This window comes from Hemicordylus capensis, chromosome 4 (genome assembly GCF_027244095.1).
Source record: "Hemicordylus capensis ecotype Gifberg chromosome 4, rHemCap1.1.pri, whole genome shotgun sequence".
NCBI lineage: Eukaryota > Metazoa > Chordata > Lepidosauria > Squamata > Cordylidae > Hemicordylus > Hemicordylus capensis.
In genome coordinates, this window is record NC_069660.1 from 30,995,645 (window position 1) to 31,010,899 (window position 15,255).

The following is a 15,255-nucleotide window of genomic DNA, read 5'->3' on the forward strand; positions in this document are numbered from 1 at the left end:
TGTTACATCAATATTTGTCTCCCTTCATAATATGTACTCGTTATCGACATGCAGATTAACACAACCCTGGTTCTACAGAGAAGGGGTGATTTTTACCATCCTTCTCTTCCCTCTGCAGTCCACTGTGCCTCCCCCAAAATATGGGAGGGGCCTTTTTTCTGGAGGCACAGTAGCCTTCAGAGGTGAGGCAAAGGAGGAAAAAGGAAGAGCAGTGAAAACCGTCCCTTCCCTGTAGCACCAGTGCTGTATTAGTCTGGATGTCAGCCACCAATGTTAATGAATCATATAATAACGAGTTCTGACAGCTGACCAACTATGCGAGGCCTGCAGAACTTGTGAGTCGTGAGCCACCACAAAGACCATGAGCCGTGTATTATGGCTTACCCAAGACTCAATAAGACTCTTGTTTTTACTGCTTCCCTGGGCAATGTCGAGCAGTTGGCAGACAATATACAGTCAGTGGATCATGTATGGTAGACCATAAGTGAACCGTTTTGTTCAGTGGACCTTGTGTGGTGCAGACCTGAACAATAATTTTTAAACATGGCTGTATTTCACCTTATAAAACCATCATAAATCTACAGCTTGCTTGATTCTTCCTAAGTGATTTCTCTGGGATTATACATGCTGAATCATGGAAAATAATCTCCAGAATAAAAATAGCAATGCATAAACCAATTCCCCACCCCCCAATGTTTAAATCTACAACAAAATATTAAAACATCCTTAAGAAGCGGATCAAACTTGGACCTTGTTATCCTGAAGGGTGGTGGTATTTTTGGGGTGGGTGGGTTTTTTGGACATCTGCAAGTAACAGTTGTTTGGGATGTGGAAAAGGCACACGGGGGGCTGGAGGTGGTGGAGGAGGACGACGAGGAAGACAAGGCTGCACTTGAAAACTACAGGACTATAAAATCGAGTTTGCAATGTGGAGTATATATGTTTTGAATTATTATAGCAATGGTAGGTTTGTATAACTAATATGAACCGTGCAGACTAGTAAGCGGGAAGTCAATATTTACTTATATTGTAAAACTAATAAAAAATTTAAAATGGAAAACTACAGGACTACAGCTGCCACTAACTTTGCTAGTAGTAGATACTCTCATGAGCAGCAACAAGTCTATCATTTTCAGCCCAAGTGCCACACATGTATCATATTAACAGGGGAACGGTTGCCTTCCAAGAGTGCATAGATATTTAGAGCAAGCCCCACTATGTCAGAGTGGAGGACTAGTGGGACAGAGCGTGTGCAAGATTTGGGGAAATGTGCCCACAAGTATGACAAAACTATGTTGCCTGTAACTGTAGCTGAACCTTTGGAGCTGAGGGCTGATGGAAGAAAGCTTTTCAATATCTACTTTAAATGATGTTCCATTAAAAAAAAGTATGAAGGAAAAACAGCATCTTCCAAGAAAGGGAGAAATATTATGCCAAGTTGTGTTTGAAATAGATTGTCTCTGTTTTGCGTTTGACTTCACCACCACTTTTTAATATATTATTTTTACCATACTGTACTTACTAACTATATGTCCTGTTGTCTGAAATGCTAATTCCACAATATTTCCATCATGATCTGACGCTGCTTGATGAAATACTGCAAAGATATTTTTCCACCCTGAGCGAATATTAGCAGCTTGAGAATTCACCATCTGAGCAATGCAGCGTATTACCATGTCTCGAATCGTTGGTGATCTAGATAAAAGAAAGAAAAACCACCATTTAATTGTGGTATTCACCATGACACCAGATTTCATTTATTTTAAAAATTCATATCCCACTTTCCAATCCCAGCTATTGGGCAGTTAAAGCAGTTAAACTGTACAATTAACACAGTGAGAGTCAAATACAATATCATTAAATACAAAACAGAAGTAAACAAAATACAGTCCAGGGATGAAATAGTGATTTAGCTCTATGAGATTAAAAGCCTGCCCCCCGCAAAAATTGTTTGGACCATGAGGCAAGGTGTTCCATAAACTGATCCACATGGTAGGTAACAGAAAAATTTACATTTCGAGTTGTAAAGTACACATACCTATTTTTCTTCATGATATGTTCAAAAGGCCTCAAAAAGTCTTTCTGAAATCGGAAGTTGGCCAACTCTCCTTTTTCAAGGAACTTCATTGACAGTTGTCTCAAAGAATCAACTGCAAAGATTGCCACATCTTCATTTGGATTACAACCAACCTGTTGAAGAGTTACAGACATTCCCTCAGAGAAGCAAATAAATGTAGTAAATTTAGATACACAATAAAAATTGGACTATATAAAGTCAACCATGCAACTTGATTGAGTCATAAATGTCACAGGCATAGACAGGATTCTCAAAAAGCATCAAATACCCCTAAACACCCTAATCCTGAACACATTATTTGGCAGGAAGACCACTGATCTCAATGTGGCTTAGTTCCTGTAAAAGGTTTGTAATCTGGGCTGAAGTCCAAAAAATGTTTGTGCAGCAAGCATAATTAAGACAAAACAAGTGAGGTGATAACACATTCTTCCCACACATTTGAGGCAACGAGATCAAAGTGAAAACTTTTATTTTAGAAATATGTATTTATTTTAGTTAGGTCTAGTGTGTCTCGTGATTTAATTGAAAATTGTGGCTCTTCTTCAGCTACTTATTCCTAACCATAGAGAGTGTCCTACCTTACACTTTGAGGGCTTTCACATTTTAAACAAAGCATTTGCTATGTAACTATGAATCTGCAAGGCCAACATTTCTTCAGAATATTAATCAGTTCCATCTATGGCAGGGGTGTCAAACTCAATCAGGTGGTGGGTTGGATTTGATTCCAATGCACCTCTCGGGGGTCATGCCCATCTCACGCTGCCTTTCTCACACACTCCTCATGCTGCCTTCTGTCTTCCTCCTCCTCTTTCCCCACTCACTATCTTCCTTCCTCCCCTACCACTCGCCCTTCATGCAGGGGAAGGTCCCTGCCTTCAATCTTTGTTTTCCTCCTCCTCCCTCTTAGTCTCTGCCTCTCTCCCTCCCCCCACCCTCACCCTCCACTTACTCATTCCGTTTCTATCCTCTGCTTCAACCACTGAAGAGCCATGAGGATGCGTGGGTGGAGGAGCATGGCAGAAAGGAGAAATGCTTCCACTTCCAAGTGCAGGGGTGTGAGGAATACTGGTGGTGGAGGAATGGAGGAGCCAGCCAGCCACATAAGAACAGCCCTGCTGGATCAGGCCCAAGGCCTATCTAGTCCAGCATCCTGTTTCACACAATGACCCACCAGATACCTCTCAGGAGCCCACAGGCAAGAGGTATGTGCATGCCCTCTCCTGCTGTTACTCCCCTGCAATTGGTATTTAGAGGCATGGGGAACAATGCAGCCACTTCGGCACATAGGGGAGAATAAATGCTGCAGCTGAAGCAATACAAAGCTTCCTAGCCCCTGACCAGGGGCTGGAAAAGGGAGCTCCATGGGCTGGATTCAGCCTGTGGGCCAGCAGTTTGACATATGTGTCAGATAAAATAGGTATCTGTGTTGGGAAATAAGTGAGCACTCTGGCATCTGGACCACAGAGGAGAAATAGGGATAACAAGCAAAATTTTCTTTTGTGCTACGTATGGCCTTCAGGTCCCTTGAAAGATCTTCCTAATTACACTGGGTGTGCTCTTACAGAAGTTTTAGCTACAAGGTTGCAATGTTGTCTGTCAAGCCCCATACATGCTCCAAGTATTTTTACTTTACTTACCTTATTGAAATGATCTCCAATCACATGCCATATCCTGGACCACTGCAGTCGAATTCTGTTCATGTTGTAGTAGGAAATCTCAACAATCTTCTGTAAGCTGAACATGCGTGGATGGTGAGGGGAAGCCAGTTCATCCATGGAAACAGCACACAGCCATCGAACAAAGTCAACTGAATATTTTAAGAGATGAGACATGTTAGTAAATCAGAAATAATCCAAGGCAATCACTTTCCTTTCAATGTATTTTCTCAACATACATACCTATTGCATTTCCATCCAATCTTGTGGAGCCTGTAAAAATTCTATGAAATAAAATGAGATGTATTAGTTAAAACCCAAGACACAGGAAATTAGGAAAACCCATCACAAATTATGATTGTTGTACATGAAGCACATGTACAGCAGAACACCACAACATTGTTTACAATCTAAGCATGGGAATTGCCATCAGATGATGATTACAATATGAAAGTCTTCATTTCATGCAACTCCACACGGATTAGTGGAGGACTGTTTTCAGTTTAGGGCAATATATCCCAAGTTGTCTTATTTGGAGGTGGGCAGGGAAAGAAAAACAGCGACAGTTTTTCTCTACTATAGGGCTCAACCTTTAACCTCTACCTTCTCTTTTAGCACCTTGAGCCACTCTGCATGACAGTGAGTCTATGATTACTCCTATATTTAGTAAGCTACTATTACAAAAAATAAGAGTTGGATTCCAAAGCTTATCCTGGAATCAACTGTGATAACCACCAGGACAATCAGTTTTCCACACTTAACTGCAAAGCAACACACACACACATAGTATAGTACCTGTCCACTGCCACCACCACACTTTGAGAACTGGTTTCTCCCACAGATTCCTGAATGCTGGCTATTTGTCTTTTATCAGCACCTCCACCAACACGGTTACCTATTCAGGAAAAATCCAAAATGAATTGTTACATCTAAAGAGAAGTCACCATAATCTATTATAAGCATGGTTGGCTGCCATCAGTGGTCCACATATTGTGCAGCAAGTCTCGCACCCAAGAGGAATGCAGGCTCACTGGTTCCATGGCACTTATCAGTCCATCAGTGCTTCTAGTGAAAATGGAAGAGGCTTCATGCAAACAATACTCTGTGTGAACAGTGCTGTGCATGACTGCAGCTCTGCCGCATTCCCATATTTCCCAATGGGAATCAGGCACAGCAGCAGCAATGATAAGCAGCATCATTTGCATCGAGCTTCTTCTGCCTGTGTCAGAAGCACCGATAGACTTAAGTACCACGGAACCAGTGAGCCCATATCCCTCCTGGGTGCACAGTTCACTGAGTGGTATGTGGACCAGTATGCTGACTAGCAACAGGATAGTGAGATTGTAGAATTAGGTGGAATGGGCTCAAATGCAGTTTATAAAATAAGAATGATAGGACTGGCAGACTGAGATTTATGTCCAGAATTCCTTCCTTATAGAGAATAAGTATGTAACATTACAATAGTTTTCAGTCTTTCTAGGACCCATCTTTAACACTAAACTATGAAAAAAGATCTAGTTTTAATTTTTCACATGCATCTCTCTCTCAAAAAAAAAAAATGACAGTGGTGTCACTGATGTGAATAATCTTAGATTGGGGTATTATCCAGTTGTAGATCACAGTCTGCTAGCTGAATAGAAACACAATTATTTATTTATTAAAAAATCCTTTCTCTGCACCTTCCATTCCCATAGGACCAAACACTTACAAATTGATCACCAGAAACATATCAAAATGCCAAAACAACAGGCAGATCAATAAGTCAGGACTGTCAAAGTTTACAGTATGTAATTTAAATTACTTCTACTACAACAACAAATATTTAAATACTGCTTTTCAACAAAAGTTCTCAAAGCAGCTTAAAATCAATAAGATGGTTACCTGACCCAAAAGGACTCACAAACCATTTTTTACTACTACTACTACTACTACTACAATAAACTCCAGCAGCAATCACTGGAGGATTGCTGTGCTGGAGTAGGACAGGATCACTTGCTCTCCCCCTGATAAATAGAAGAGAATCACCACTTAAATGTGGGGGAAATTAAGCAAGCTGTATAATTATTCACACTTTATTCAAGTAATAGAATCTAGGTTTCCTGGCTGTAGGATGTTTAAGTACAGGGAATGCTTTGGAGTTAAAAGGTTGCACAAAGACAGCCCACTTTGTATAGAACAAGGCATGCTTTGCGTTAAAAAAGCTGATACTTTATAATACAAAACAGTACATCTTTCTCCTGAAAAAAAAGTATTCCACTGAACTGTGATCCTCTTTATGTAATGTTACACATGATGCAACAGTTAAAGGAACTCTTGTCCACTGGGTATTCCAAGAATGGCAATATTTATTCAAAGACATTATTTTATTACCTGGTCTACAAGGTGAGTCTCCTACTACATTTTCTAATTTTCAGACCTGCTCAATTCAGTGAGTCTCTATCATGAACTGTATGAACCAGGCTTCACAGAGTTAAGGCTAAGCAGTGAACTAAGTAACCTGAAATAAAGGAACTGGTAATTCATTAGAACGAAATGCCTTGATTTAATTAATATGTATTCCCAGGCATGCAAAGGTCAAATATATTCTCACCTAATCCGAGGCCCATGAACTCTTCTCCTCCAGATGTGAAACCTTTAAGGCTCCCTTCTCTTTCACGCCCCGACCCAGACAAGTAGCGTGTTTTAACACCAGTTCCTATGAGCTGTGCTAGCTCCAACTGGCTGATGCATTTCAAGATCTAATAAAAATGTACGTACAATTCAGTATCAGTGTCACAGCTGACAACCTAAGTTTCAATGAAAGACCAACATCTGCAAAGCAAGGGACTCCCTGTTCACTTCAAGACTGAGGAATGATTGTGCATTCACACACACTCTATGAGCATAATGAACTCCCATCAGAGATCCTGCTCACCAGATCCTCCTCCCTTTTACATATAGTCTTGCAGACAGACAGCTATTCCCCTCGGCAGGTCTGATATTTCATAAGCACCAAAGTCTCTTTTTCAAAGGACGGACAACACGGATGAGGGATTTAGCTTTTGCAATGGTAGGTTCAAGGGGCTCCCAGGAAGGCTGGGCTAGTTCACAGATAAGCCATTTCAACAAATAGAAGCAGTTTATGGAGCTTCATTCACATGACAAACACCTCTCAGGAATTCTCCAACACTGATACTCCCCAAAGAATGATAAATTCCTTGGAATCTAGGAACATAGGAAGCTGCAACATACCATTGGTCCATCTTGCTCAGTTTTGTCTACAAAGACTGGCAACAGCTTCTCCAAGGTTGCAGGCAGGAATCTTTCTCAGCCCTAACTTGGAGATGCCAGGAAGGGAACTTGGAAAAACAGGTTGCTTACCTGTAACTTATGATCTGGATGTGATCCGTGGTAGCCATAAGGAACGGGTTCTGCGCCTGTGCAGGGACCTTGCGGGCTGATTGATTAGCTCCTCTCGACGCCCCTCCTGCCTGCACGTGCTGTGCCGAGTTCGTTAAGATTGGTGGTTTGGGCATCTCCTCTTCAGTTTCTCGCAGACCGCCCATAGGGACGATCCACAAGACGATTAGTCTCCCTCCTCCAACTGGCTCTGTAGCAGGGATGGTTCGGGAGGGACTTATGGCTACAACGGATCACATCCAGATCATAAGTTACAGGTAAGCAATCTGTTTATCTGGATTATGATCTGTTGTAACCATAAGGAATGGGTGATTAGCAAGCTTACCCCCCTATGGAGGCGGGTACAGTTGACCCGAAGTTTATGCCAATACCCTTTTTAGAACAGTTCTCCCAAAATTTGCCTCTCCCGCTGTCCTCAAATCTATAGCATAATGCTTGATGAATGGCTGTTGAGAGGACCACGTAGCTGCCATGCAGATATCTGACATCTTGATGCCTGACAGATGGGCTGCTGACGCCACATAAGCTCTAGTAGAGTAGGCACGCACCGTCTTGGGTGGTGCGACCTTTTGACACTTATAGGCTTGGAAGATAAGTTCCACTAGCCGATGTGCTAGACGTTGGCGAGATAGCGGACAGCCTTTACAGCTCCCTTTATATGAGACAAAAAGTTTCCTACCTTTCCGGAAGCTATAAGTCCGATCCAAATAATATAGAAGGGCCCTCCGTCTGGGCGAGCAGACACAACGTCAAGGAGACTGTTCCTCCTTGTGACTGATATTGGCAATCGCCATTGTATTGTCCAGTTGCAGCTGCACAGTCTCCCCTCTGAGCAACGGCTCAAACACCCTGAGGGCCAGGAATACCGCCATCAACTTCAAGTAGTTGATGTGCTGTTGAGTCTGCGGTTGTGTCCAAGTCCCCTGGATGCAGTGGTCTAAGCAATGTGCCCCCCCCCATCCTGTTAAGGACGCATCCGTTGTCACCCGACGCGTGGGGACCTGTGCTGCGAACCCCACACCTTGACTTAGATTGCGCTCCTCCATCCACCAGCGTAAACTGTTTAAAACTACCAGTGGCATTGTCATGCGCATGTTCTGATTGTCCACACTGGGGCAAAAGTTGTGGAGCTACCACAGTTGCAATGTGCGCATGTGCAAACACGTATACTGCACAGTTGTGGTACAAGAAGCCATCAGACCCAGCAACTTCTGAATCCGCACAGCCGGTTGCTGTGGGGTTTCCACAAATTGTTGGATGAGGGATTGTATCTGGCGAATGCGCTCCAAAGGCAAGAACGCCCGCTCCATTTCTAAATCTAGTACTGCTCCAATGGAGTTCACCCGAGTCATTGGGTCGAGATTCGACTTCTCCCAGTTGATGTTGATTCTAAGGTCTCCCAACAGGTGCACTACTTGTTAAATTTGTTGGATCAAGAGTTCCCTGTTGTGATTGACCAAGAGCCAATCGTCTAAATACGGATAGACCATCATCCCCTGTGTCCTCAGGTAGGCTACCACTACTGCCATCACCTTTGTAAAAACCCTCGGCGCTGTTGACAGGCCGAATGGGAGAACCATGTATTGATATATCTGACTTCCCACCATGAACCTGAGGTATTTGCGGTGGTTTTCCTGGATGCCGACATGGAAGTAGGCATCTTTCAGATCTAATGTTGCTGCCCATGTTCCGTGAACCAAGAAGGGCAGGATAGACTGTAGAGTGATCATTCTGAATTCTCTGGCCAGAATGTAACAGTTGAGACCCTTCAAGTCCATTATAGCCCGATCCTGCCATCTCTTTTTGGGATCTGGAAGTAACGGGAATAATAACCCATCAGTCTGTTCTCCCACTGCACAGGAGTAATTGCTTGCTTCTCTAGCAAGATCTTGACCTCCTCCTGAAGTATTTCCGTGGCTGACATGTATGTCAGTTCCGAAAATGGAGGTTTGGTCTCGAATTCCAGCGCATATCCCGTCTGCACTATATGCAAGAACCACCTATCTGATGTTATATTGTGCCATGCTTGGGCATGGCTTGCCAGTTTGATGGTATTTCTGGCAACCACAGGACCGATGGTGGGGGTCCTGGATAGAATGGCCGGTGGAGGTGGTATCAGGCCAATGGATTGGTTGTAAGGTTGTGCAAGCTTGCGCAGTGGACGAACAGTCCCATCAAAAGCTCTGTTTTGAAGCGTCTTTATTTTGTCAAGTTGTATTCCACTTTGCCTTTTGGTTATACACTCTATTCCGTTGATAGGGCCGGTATTGCCTCTTGAAATCTTTCCTATCCTGAAATCTATTGGGTCTCTGACGAGAATAAGAGAGGCTCTTTGATGCAGAACTGGCCGCACCCGAGGATGTCATAAAAGTACAAGCCGTACATTTCTACTTCTTTAACGTCTCCATAGACGTGTCCGTGTCCTCATGGAAAAGTCCCTTTCCATCAAACGACAGAGATTCCACCCTGTCCTTCATATCCGGCTGGAGAGTGGTGGAACGGAGCCAAGCATGCCTGTGCATGCCTACTGATGTAACCATTGTGCGGGACTCTGTCTCTGCAAGATGTTTGAAGGCACTCAATTGCTGCCTTGTCACTGAGGTGGTCTTTTCATAGGTCTCGTTAAACTTCCATTGGAACTCTTCCGGTGTCATAGATGTCGAGTCCTAAAATAGGGCATCCCACAAGAGATGGTTATACCAGGCCATGCAGGCTGCATAGTTGGCAATCTGAATTTCAAGACTAGCCGTACTATAAACTTTTCTCCCCATGACATCTATCTTCCTTCCTTCTTTATCCGCAGGTGTTATATGGCGGCGACCACCCTTAGATGTTGAGGTGCAGTCTACGACCAACGAGTTGGGCACTGGATGGTGCAGCAGGTATGTATTGTCTTCCTCACTGATTCTGTACAGATTTTCCAAACGTTTAGAAGTCAGAGGTGCACGAACTCCCAAGCAGTTTTCGCTGCTTTGCTGTTTGCTGGAATCATAGTGAGTGCAACTGGATGGGACGATCTTGATTTCCCCATCATATTGTACACTGGGTCCACAACATCTGCATCAGGAGATTTTAGATCCATTCCCAATGCCTCCACTATCTCTCTTATCAGGGCATGATATGCCTTCAATTCTTCAGTTGGCGAAGTAGAGAGCCTAGGCGGAACATCCGAGGGGGGGATCCGATCTCCGACTGATGTCGTCAGATTCTGAGCTAGCCTCAGAGTCATCCACCATGCTAGCGTCACCTGGGGAGGATGGCGGCTCTGAGGGCGGAGTAGACTTCCGCTTCCTCTTGCCACTAGGTTTTTCCAGAATTTGCTTGACCGGTGGTCGAATCTGTGGCGGCTGCGCAGCTGGTGGTTGGGGCTGCATGGCTGATGGTTGAAGCTGCGTGGCTGGTAGTTGTGGCACCGCTTCTGGCAGCACTTGAATAATAGGCCCCTGTGATTGCAACACTGGCTGTGGAGCAGAGGGTCCCTGTAGGGATTTCTGATGCAGGTAATCTGCATAGTCCCCTGGAAAAGTATGGTGAAAACCGCAGCTGTGGGTAGGGTACAGAAGGCACACTCTGATGCACTGATACAGAAGGTTCACCTTGCAATAAGGTTGGAGCAGGCACACGTATCTCTGATTCCTGGATACGTAAAGGTGAGTAGGAAGGGGTCTTAGGCAGCCTAACTGGTTCCTCTTCATCATGTTCATCATCCAGCCCTGTGCTCCGGAACCCCTGGAAGGTAGATCCAGACGAAGTACTTGAAGCTGAGTCAAGTAGATCACGTGGTCCTGCACACCTAATCCCAGTGTTTTAGGTGTAGAGGGGGACTGAAAAGGGGTCTGTGCTGAAGACAAGAGATGAGGGAGCCTTCCTCCCGTAGGCACAATTTTCGACGTTGAGGGTCCACTGTTGCCTGATCAGACATTGTCAATGTTGACGTCGGCATTGAGAATGCATGTTGATGTTGATGTCGATGTTGAGTTTGATGCTGTTGTCGATGTCGAGAGAGAAAGGTGAACCATCAACGTCGAGGTCAAAGTCGATCCTGGAATCTGAGTAGTCAATGCCATGGCCAATGTCGAAGCTGAAGTTAGAAAACGAGCTGTCGATGTCGTGGTCAATGTCGAGGTCGAGGCAAACTCATCCGAGTCACCATCAAAAGCCTGTGGCAATACGGGGGAAGGAAAACAATGCGCCTTTAATATTGGCGCCTCCAAGTCCCTAGCATTTCCCTTTGTTTGGCGGTCCCGATCCTTGTGTCTTTCCTTTTTTGAAGCCTCCTTGTGTTTCTTGAAAATTACATCTGTGTTCTTTGTTGCACTCAGTAACATGGTTTTATACTGCTTTCGTGCAGTTCCACTGCTACCGGACTCCGGGGAGCCTGATACCGACAGGGTGCCCGACATTGAAGGGGAGCTTGGTGAAGTACTAGGCCGAGGCGGGGGGAGGGCCTCATCATACAAAGCCGCCAGGAGGTGCAACGCTCTATTCTGCCTAGTTTGTTTTGAGAACGAGCAACAAACTTTACAAGTTGCAGTATTGTGCTCTTCGCCAAGGCACATTAAGCAAGCGTCATGGTAATCAGTCGACGGTAGTTTGGCTCGGCATTTCACACATCTTTTAAAGGTTTTCTTCACCTCCATTGTACGATAGCCTGCTAACCACGGCAAACAATCTCTTCACCAAATCAGAGAGTCAGTCAAGTAAACTCAGTCCAAAATCTGTTCCAAGGTCAAAGGAGAAAGGCAAACGATCTTTCAACAAATTTGTCCATCTAGAGTAAAGCGTAATCCAGTCCAAAGCCAAGAGTTTTAGGTAGTTTCTAACGAGGAGCAACAGCTATGAGGTATGATCGCTAAGGCGGTCAAAGAGAAACTGAAAAGGAGATGCCCCAACCGCCAATCTTAATGAACTCAGCACAGCACATGCAGGCGGGAGGGGCATCGAGAGGAGCTAATCAATCAGCCCATGAGGTCCCTGCGCAGGCGCAGAACCCATTCCTTATGGTTACAACGGATCACTATCCAGATCCTAGATGCTCTTCCCAGAGTGGCTCCATCCTCTAAGGGGAATATCTTGCAGGGCTCACACTAGTCTCCCTTTCATATGCAACCAGGATGGACCCTGCTTAGCTTAGGGGACAATTAGGAGCCAGCGTGGTATAGTGGTTAGAGTGCTGGACTAGGACTGGGGAGACCCGAGTTCAAATCCCCATTCAGCCATGAAACTAGCTGGGTGACTCTGGGCCAGTCACTTCTCTCTCAGCCTAACCTACTTCACAGGGTTGTTGTGAAAGAGAAACTCAAGTATGTAGTACACCGCTCTGGGCTCCTTGGAGGAAGAGCGGGATATAAGTGTAATAATAATAATAATAATTCATGCTTGCTACCACAAGACCAGCTCTTCTCCTGAGGAAAACTCTACTTTTCCTAGGACTATCCACTCCCCACGCCCCTTTAAGCAGGGAAACAAGAAGTTGGTGGGAGAGCCAAAGAGCAGCCAAGGGCAGTTGCTGCTGCCCCCACCCCCCAACAGGAAAGAGGGCTTGGGTTGGGGGCAGGAGTTAAGCTTGTTCCTCAGCATACAAAGCACTGAGGAGGGGAGAGGACAGCAGAACTGTCACTGTGAAGATGGGGAGGGGGAAGCTGGACCTGCTGCCTCAGATGTCGGTTGGGCTTGGACCAGGTCTGTCCATATAAACAATGTTATATCCCAACAGGGCATTTCTATCACATATTACCCAGCTCTAAAACCAACAGGAAAGACCCAGCTTGCATAGTGCTCTGTGTATGCAGGGAAGAATTACTCTTCGCAGTTGACGTAAGACTGCTGTCAAAAAGTGCCAAGCCTGGGTCAAGCGTTCCCTCTCTGAAATGTGCATTAAAAATACTGACCCTATGTGCTTATTTCACTCAACAGCCAGTGGTTTACAGCAGGAGGGCATCCTGGCAATATCAGGATACAATGAAAGTTTTACTACACATTACAGAAGGGGGAAACTTGACCCCTTGAACCTATGAATCACTCTAGGATTTTTCAAACCACACCGACAATCTCAATGCCTAGACAAATCTCAGTTTTTCACTGAAAAGGAAGGTGCAATGAGATTTTTCCCAATATCAAGAGATGTTTCTATTATTAAGAAACGTTTTGCACAATCCCTTATCCATCCATCCATTGTGTGCAATTCATTGATTTGTGTCTCGTTTGTTTATAAATCCACAGAATTTAACAGGATGGAGGTCACTATCTTTGTAGTAGTCTGTGAAAAATTCTGAACATACAGTTTTGGTTTGGTGTTTTGCATGAAACTACTGGGAGAGGTCATCTGGAGGTTCGGGTTGAGATATTACACTGCTGACACCCAGCTCTCCCTCCTGCCCCCTCAACTGATCCTTGGGAGGAGCAGAAACTTTGACATGGTGTCAAGTGGTTGTCTTAGTCCCAATGAGGGCAAACAAGCTAAAACGTAATCTAGACAAGACATAAATGCCCCAGACTGGAAAGTTTGCAAATCCAAATGGTGGGATATAACTTGTTCTAAATGAGATTCTATTATCTCGATGTAATCCTTACAACAACCCTGTAAGATAAGTGAATATCCCCATATTGTGGCTGGGAAGTTGAGACAAGAAGAAGTGGTTTGCCTAAGGCCACCTCATAAGTTCATAGAAAAGGTGGGATTCAAAGCCAAGTCCTGATTCCACAGCTCAGTCTCTTAGCCACCATCCTATACCAGCTCTCACAAGTAGCAAGACTACAGCAAACTGACAGCATACTAAACCTCTGTGTGTGGTGTTGTTTTTTTACCTCATGCCAGGAATTTCCTAGGTAGTTTCCATCAGTGTGTGCCACTGTAATAAGAGTCTTAATGGTATCTATGTTCTTCTGTTTCATTTCTGTGATGCTGGAGCTGGCAGTCAACAAAGAAAAGCGGGCAAGTGCCTGCACGTAAGCATCTCGTTCAAGCTAAAATATAAAAAAACCAAAAGTAGAAATAAACCCCAGCAAAAGACACTTTCCATACTTAAATGACTTGCTTCCCTATCCTTGATATGAGCTAGACAAAAGGGTGGCAGTGTGAGGGAAGAAATATGATCAAGAAGGAAGCTGCAAAAAATCGAATGGTCTCCCTTGATCATGGGAGGGGCAAAGGACATTTGATTGAGCTTTGTTTTCCATTTCTAAGACATGTAACCAAGGGAAAAAATAGACTTGATGCAAAGGAGATTAAAACAGAGTAAGGGGGTGGCATGGTTGTGGCAACTCTTTTGTGGGGAAAACGGGGTGGAAGAATAGCAGAAAAAATTGAACTAATGTATATATTTATTTAATCACTCAACTTAGACTGAACAAGTACTATCTTAGGGGAAAGCTGAACTAAAAATGTTACCAATGGACTTAAGGTGGACCATGAGAGGCTACTGGGCACTGAAGCTCAATAAAGGGAACTGTATTCAATACTCAATACTGTAATATAAATATTTAGGTCAAAATATACATGTTTAGGGAGACAAATTAATTTTTTTGCTGCCATTGGATAGGAAACAAATACTTTTATAACTTATAGAACTCATGCTAGAAAATACAAATTTTGATCATTTCAGCAGCTCTCATTAAACATTGCCTCCAGTGTCCTAGTCTACTATGGACTAACCTGCATGCCAAAAATGCAAGCGATTCGGATAGCACATCTTATTCCTTCTAAGCACAATGACGCAACTTCGGTGTCATCACAGTTCTGAAGACCAACACTATAAGCAGCCAGTAATGGAGTCCACACAAGCTAACAAGAGAGGGGGGGGGGGAAATCCATTGTAAAATTCAGCTTTGTTACAATCCAACGACACTTTGTCCCAAGTAAATATTTACTGTAGATATTACTCAAGCCAAAATGGACCTATTCGCCTTCACAGGACATAGGAAAAGAACATCAGGGTATTTCCCCCAGTTCTGAGGTATCTTTTACCTAAGCTTAAAAAGCTGTAAACCGCCCCCCCCCATTATTTCCAGTGCTTTTTACACTCATGAACTGTACCCATACCTTATGCCCCTAAATATCCACACCACCTTAAATGGATGCTTTGCAAATATAATAATAATAATAATAATAATAATAATAATAAT

At 43.9% G+C, this 15,255-nt stretch overlaps 1 protein-coding gene across 2 annotated transcripts in view; it reads right to left on the reverse strand.

The window, feature by feature from the left end:
• Positions 1–15,255, reverse strand: part of ARFGEF2 (ADP ribosylation factor guanine nucleotide exchange factor 2) — an 86,612-nt gene that overhangs the window by 30,185 nt on the left and 41,172 nt on the right. For both annotated transcript variants that reach the window (XM_053246762.1, XM_053246761.1), the window contains 8 exons: positions 14,786–14,914; positions 13,939–14,097; positions 6,323–6,470; positions 4,528–4,627; positions 3,976–4,016; positions 3,715–3,884; positions 2,039–2,190; positions 1,523–1,695 (listed from right to left, as the gene is read on the reverse strand). In XM_053246762.1, the coding sequence (XP_053102737.1) occupies positions 1,523–1,695; positions 2,039–2,190; positions 3,715–3,884; positions 3,976–4,016; positions 4,528–4,627; positions 6,323–6,470; positions 13,939–14,097; positions 14,786–14,914 (1,072 nt within the window). The remainder of the gene's footprint in view (positions 1–1,522; positions 1,696–2,038; positions 2,191–3,714; positions 3,885–3,975; positions 4,017–4,527; positions 4,628–6,322; positions 6,471–13,938; positions 14,098–14,785; positions 14,915–15,255) is intronic.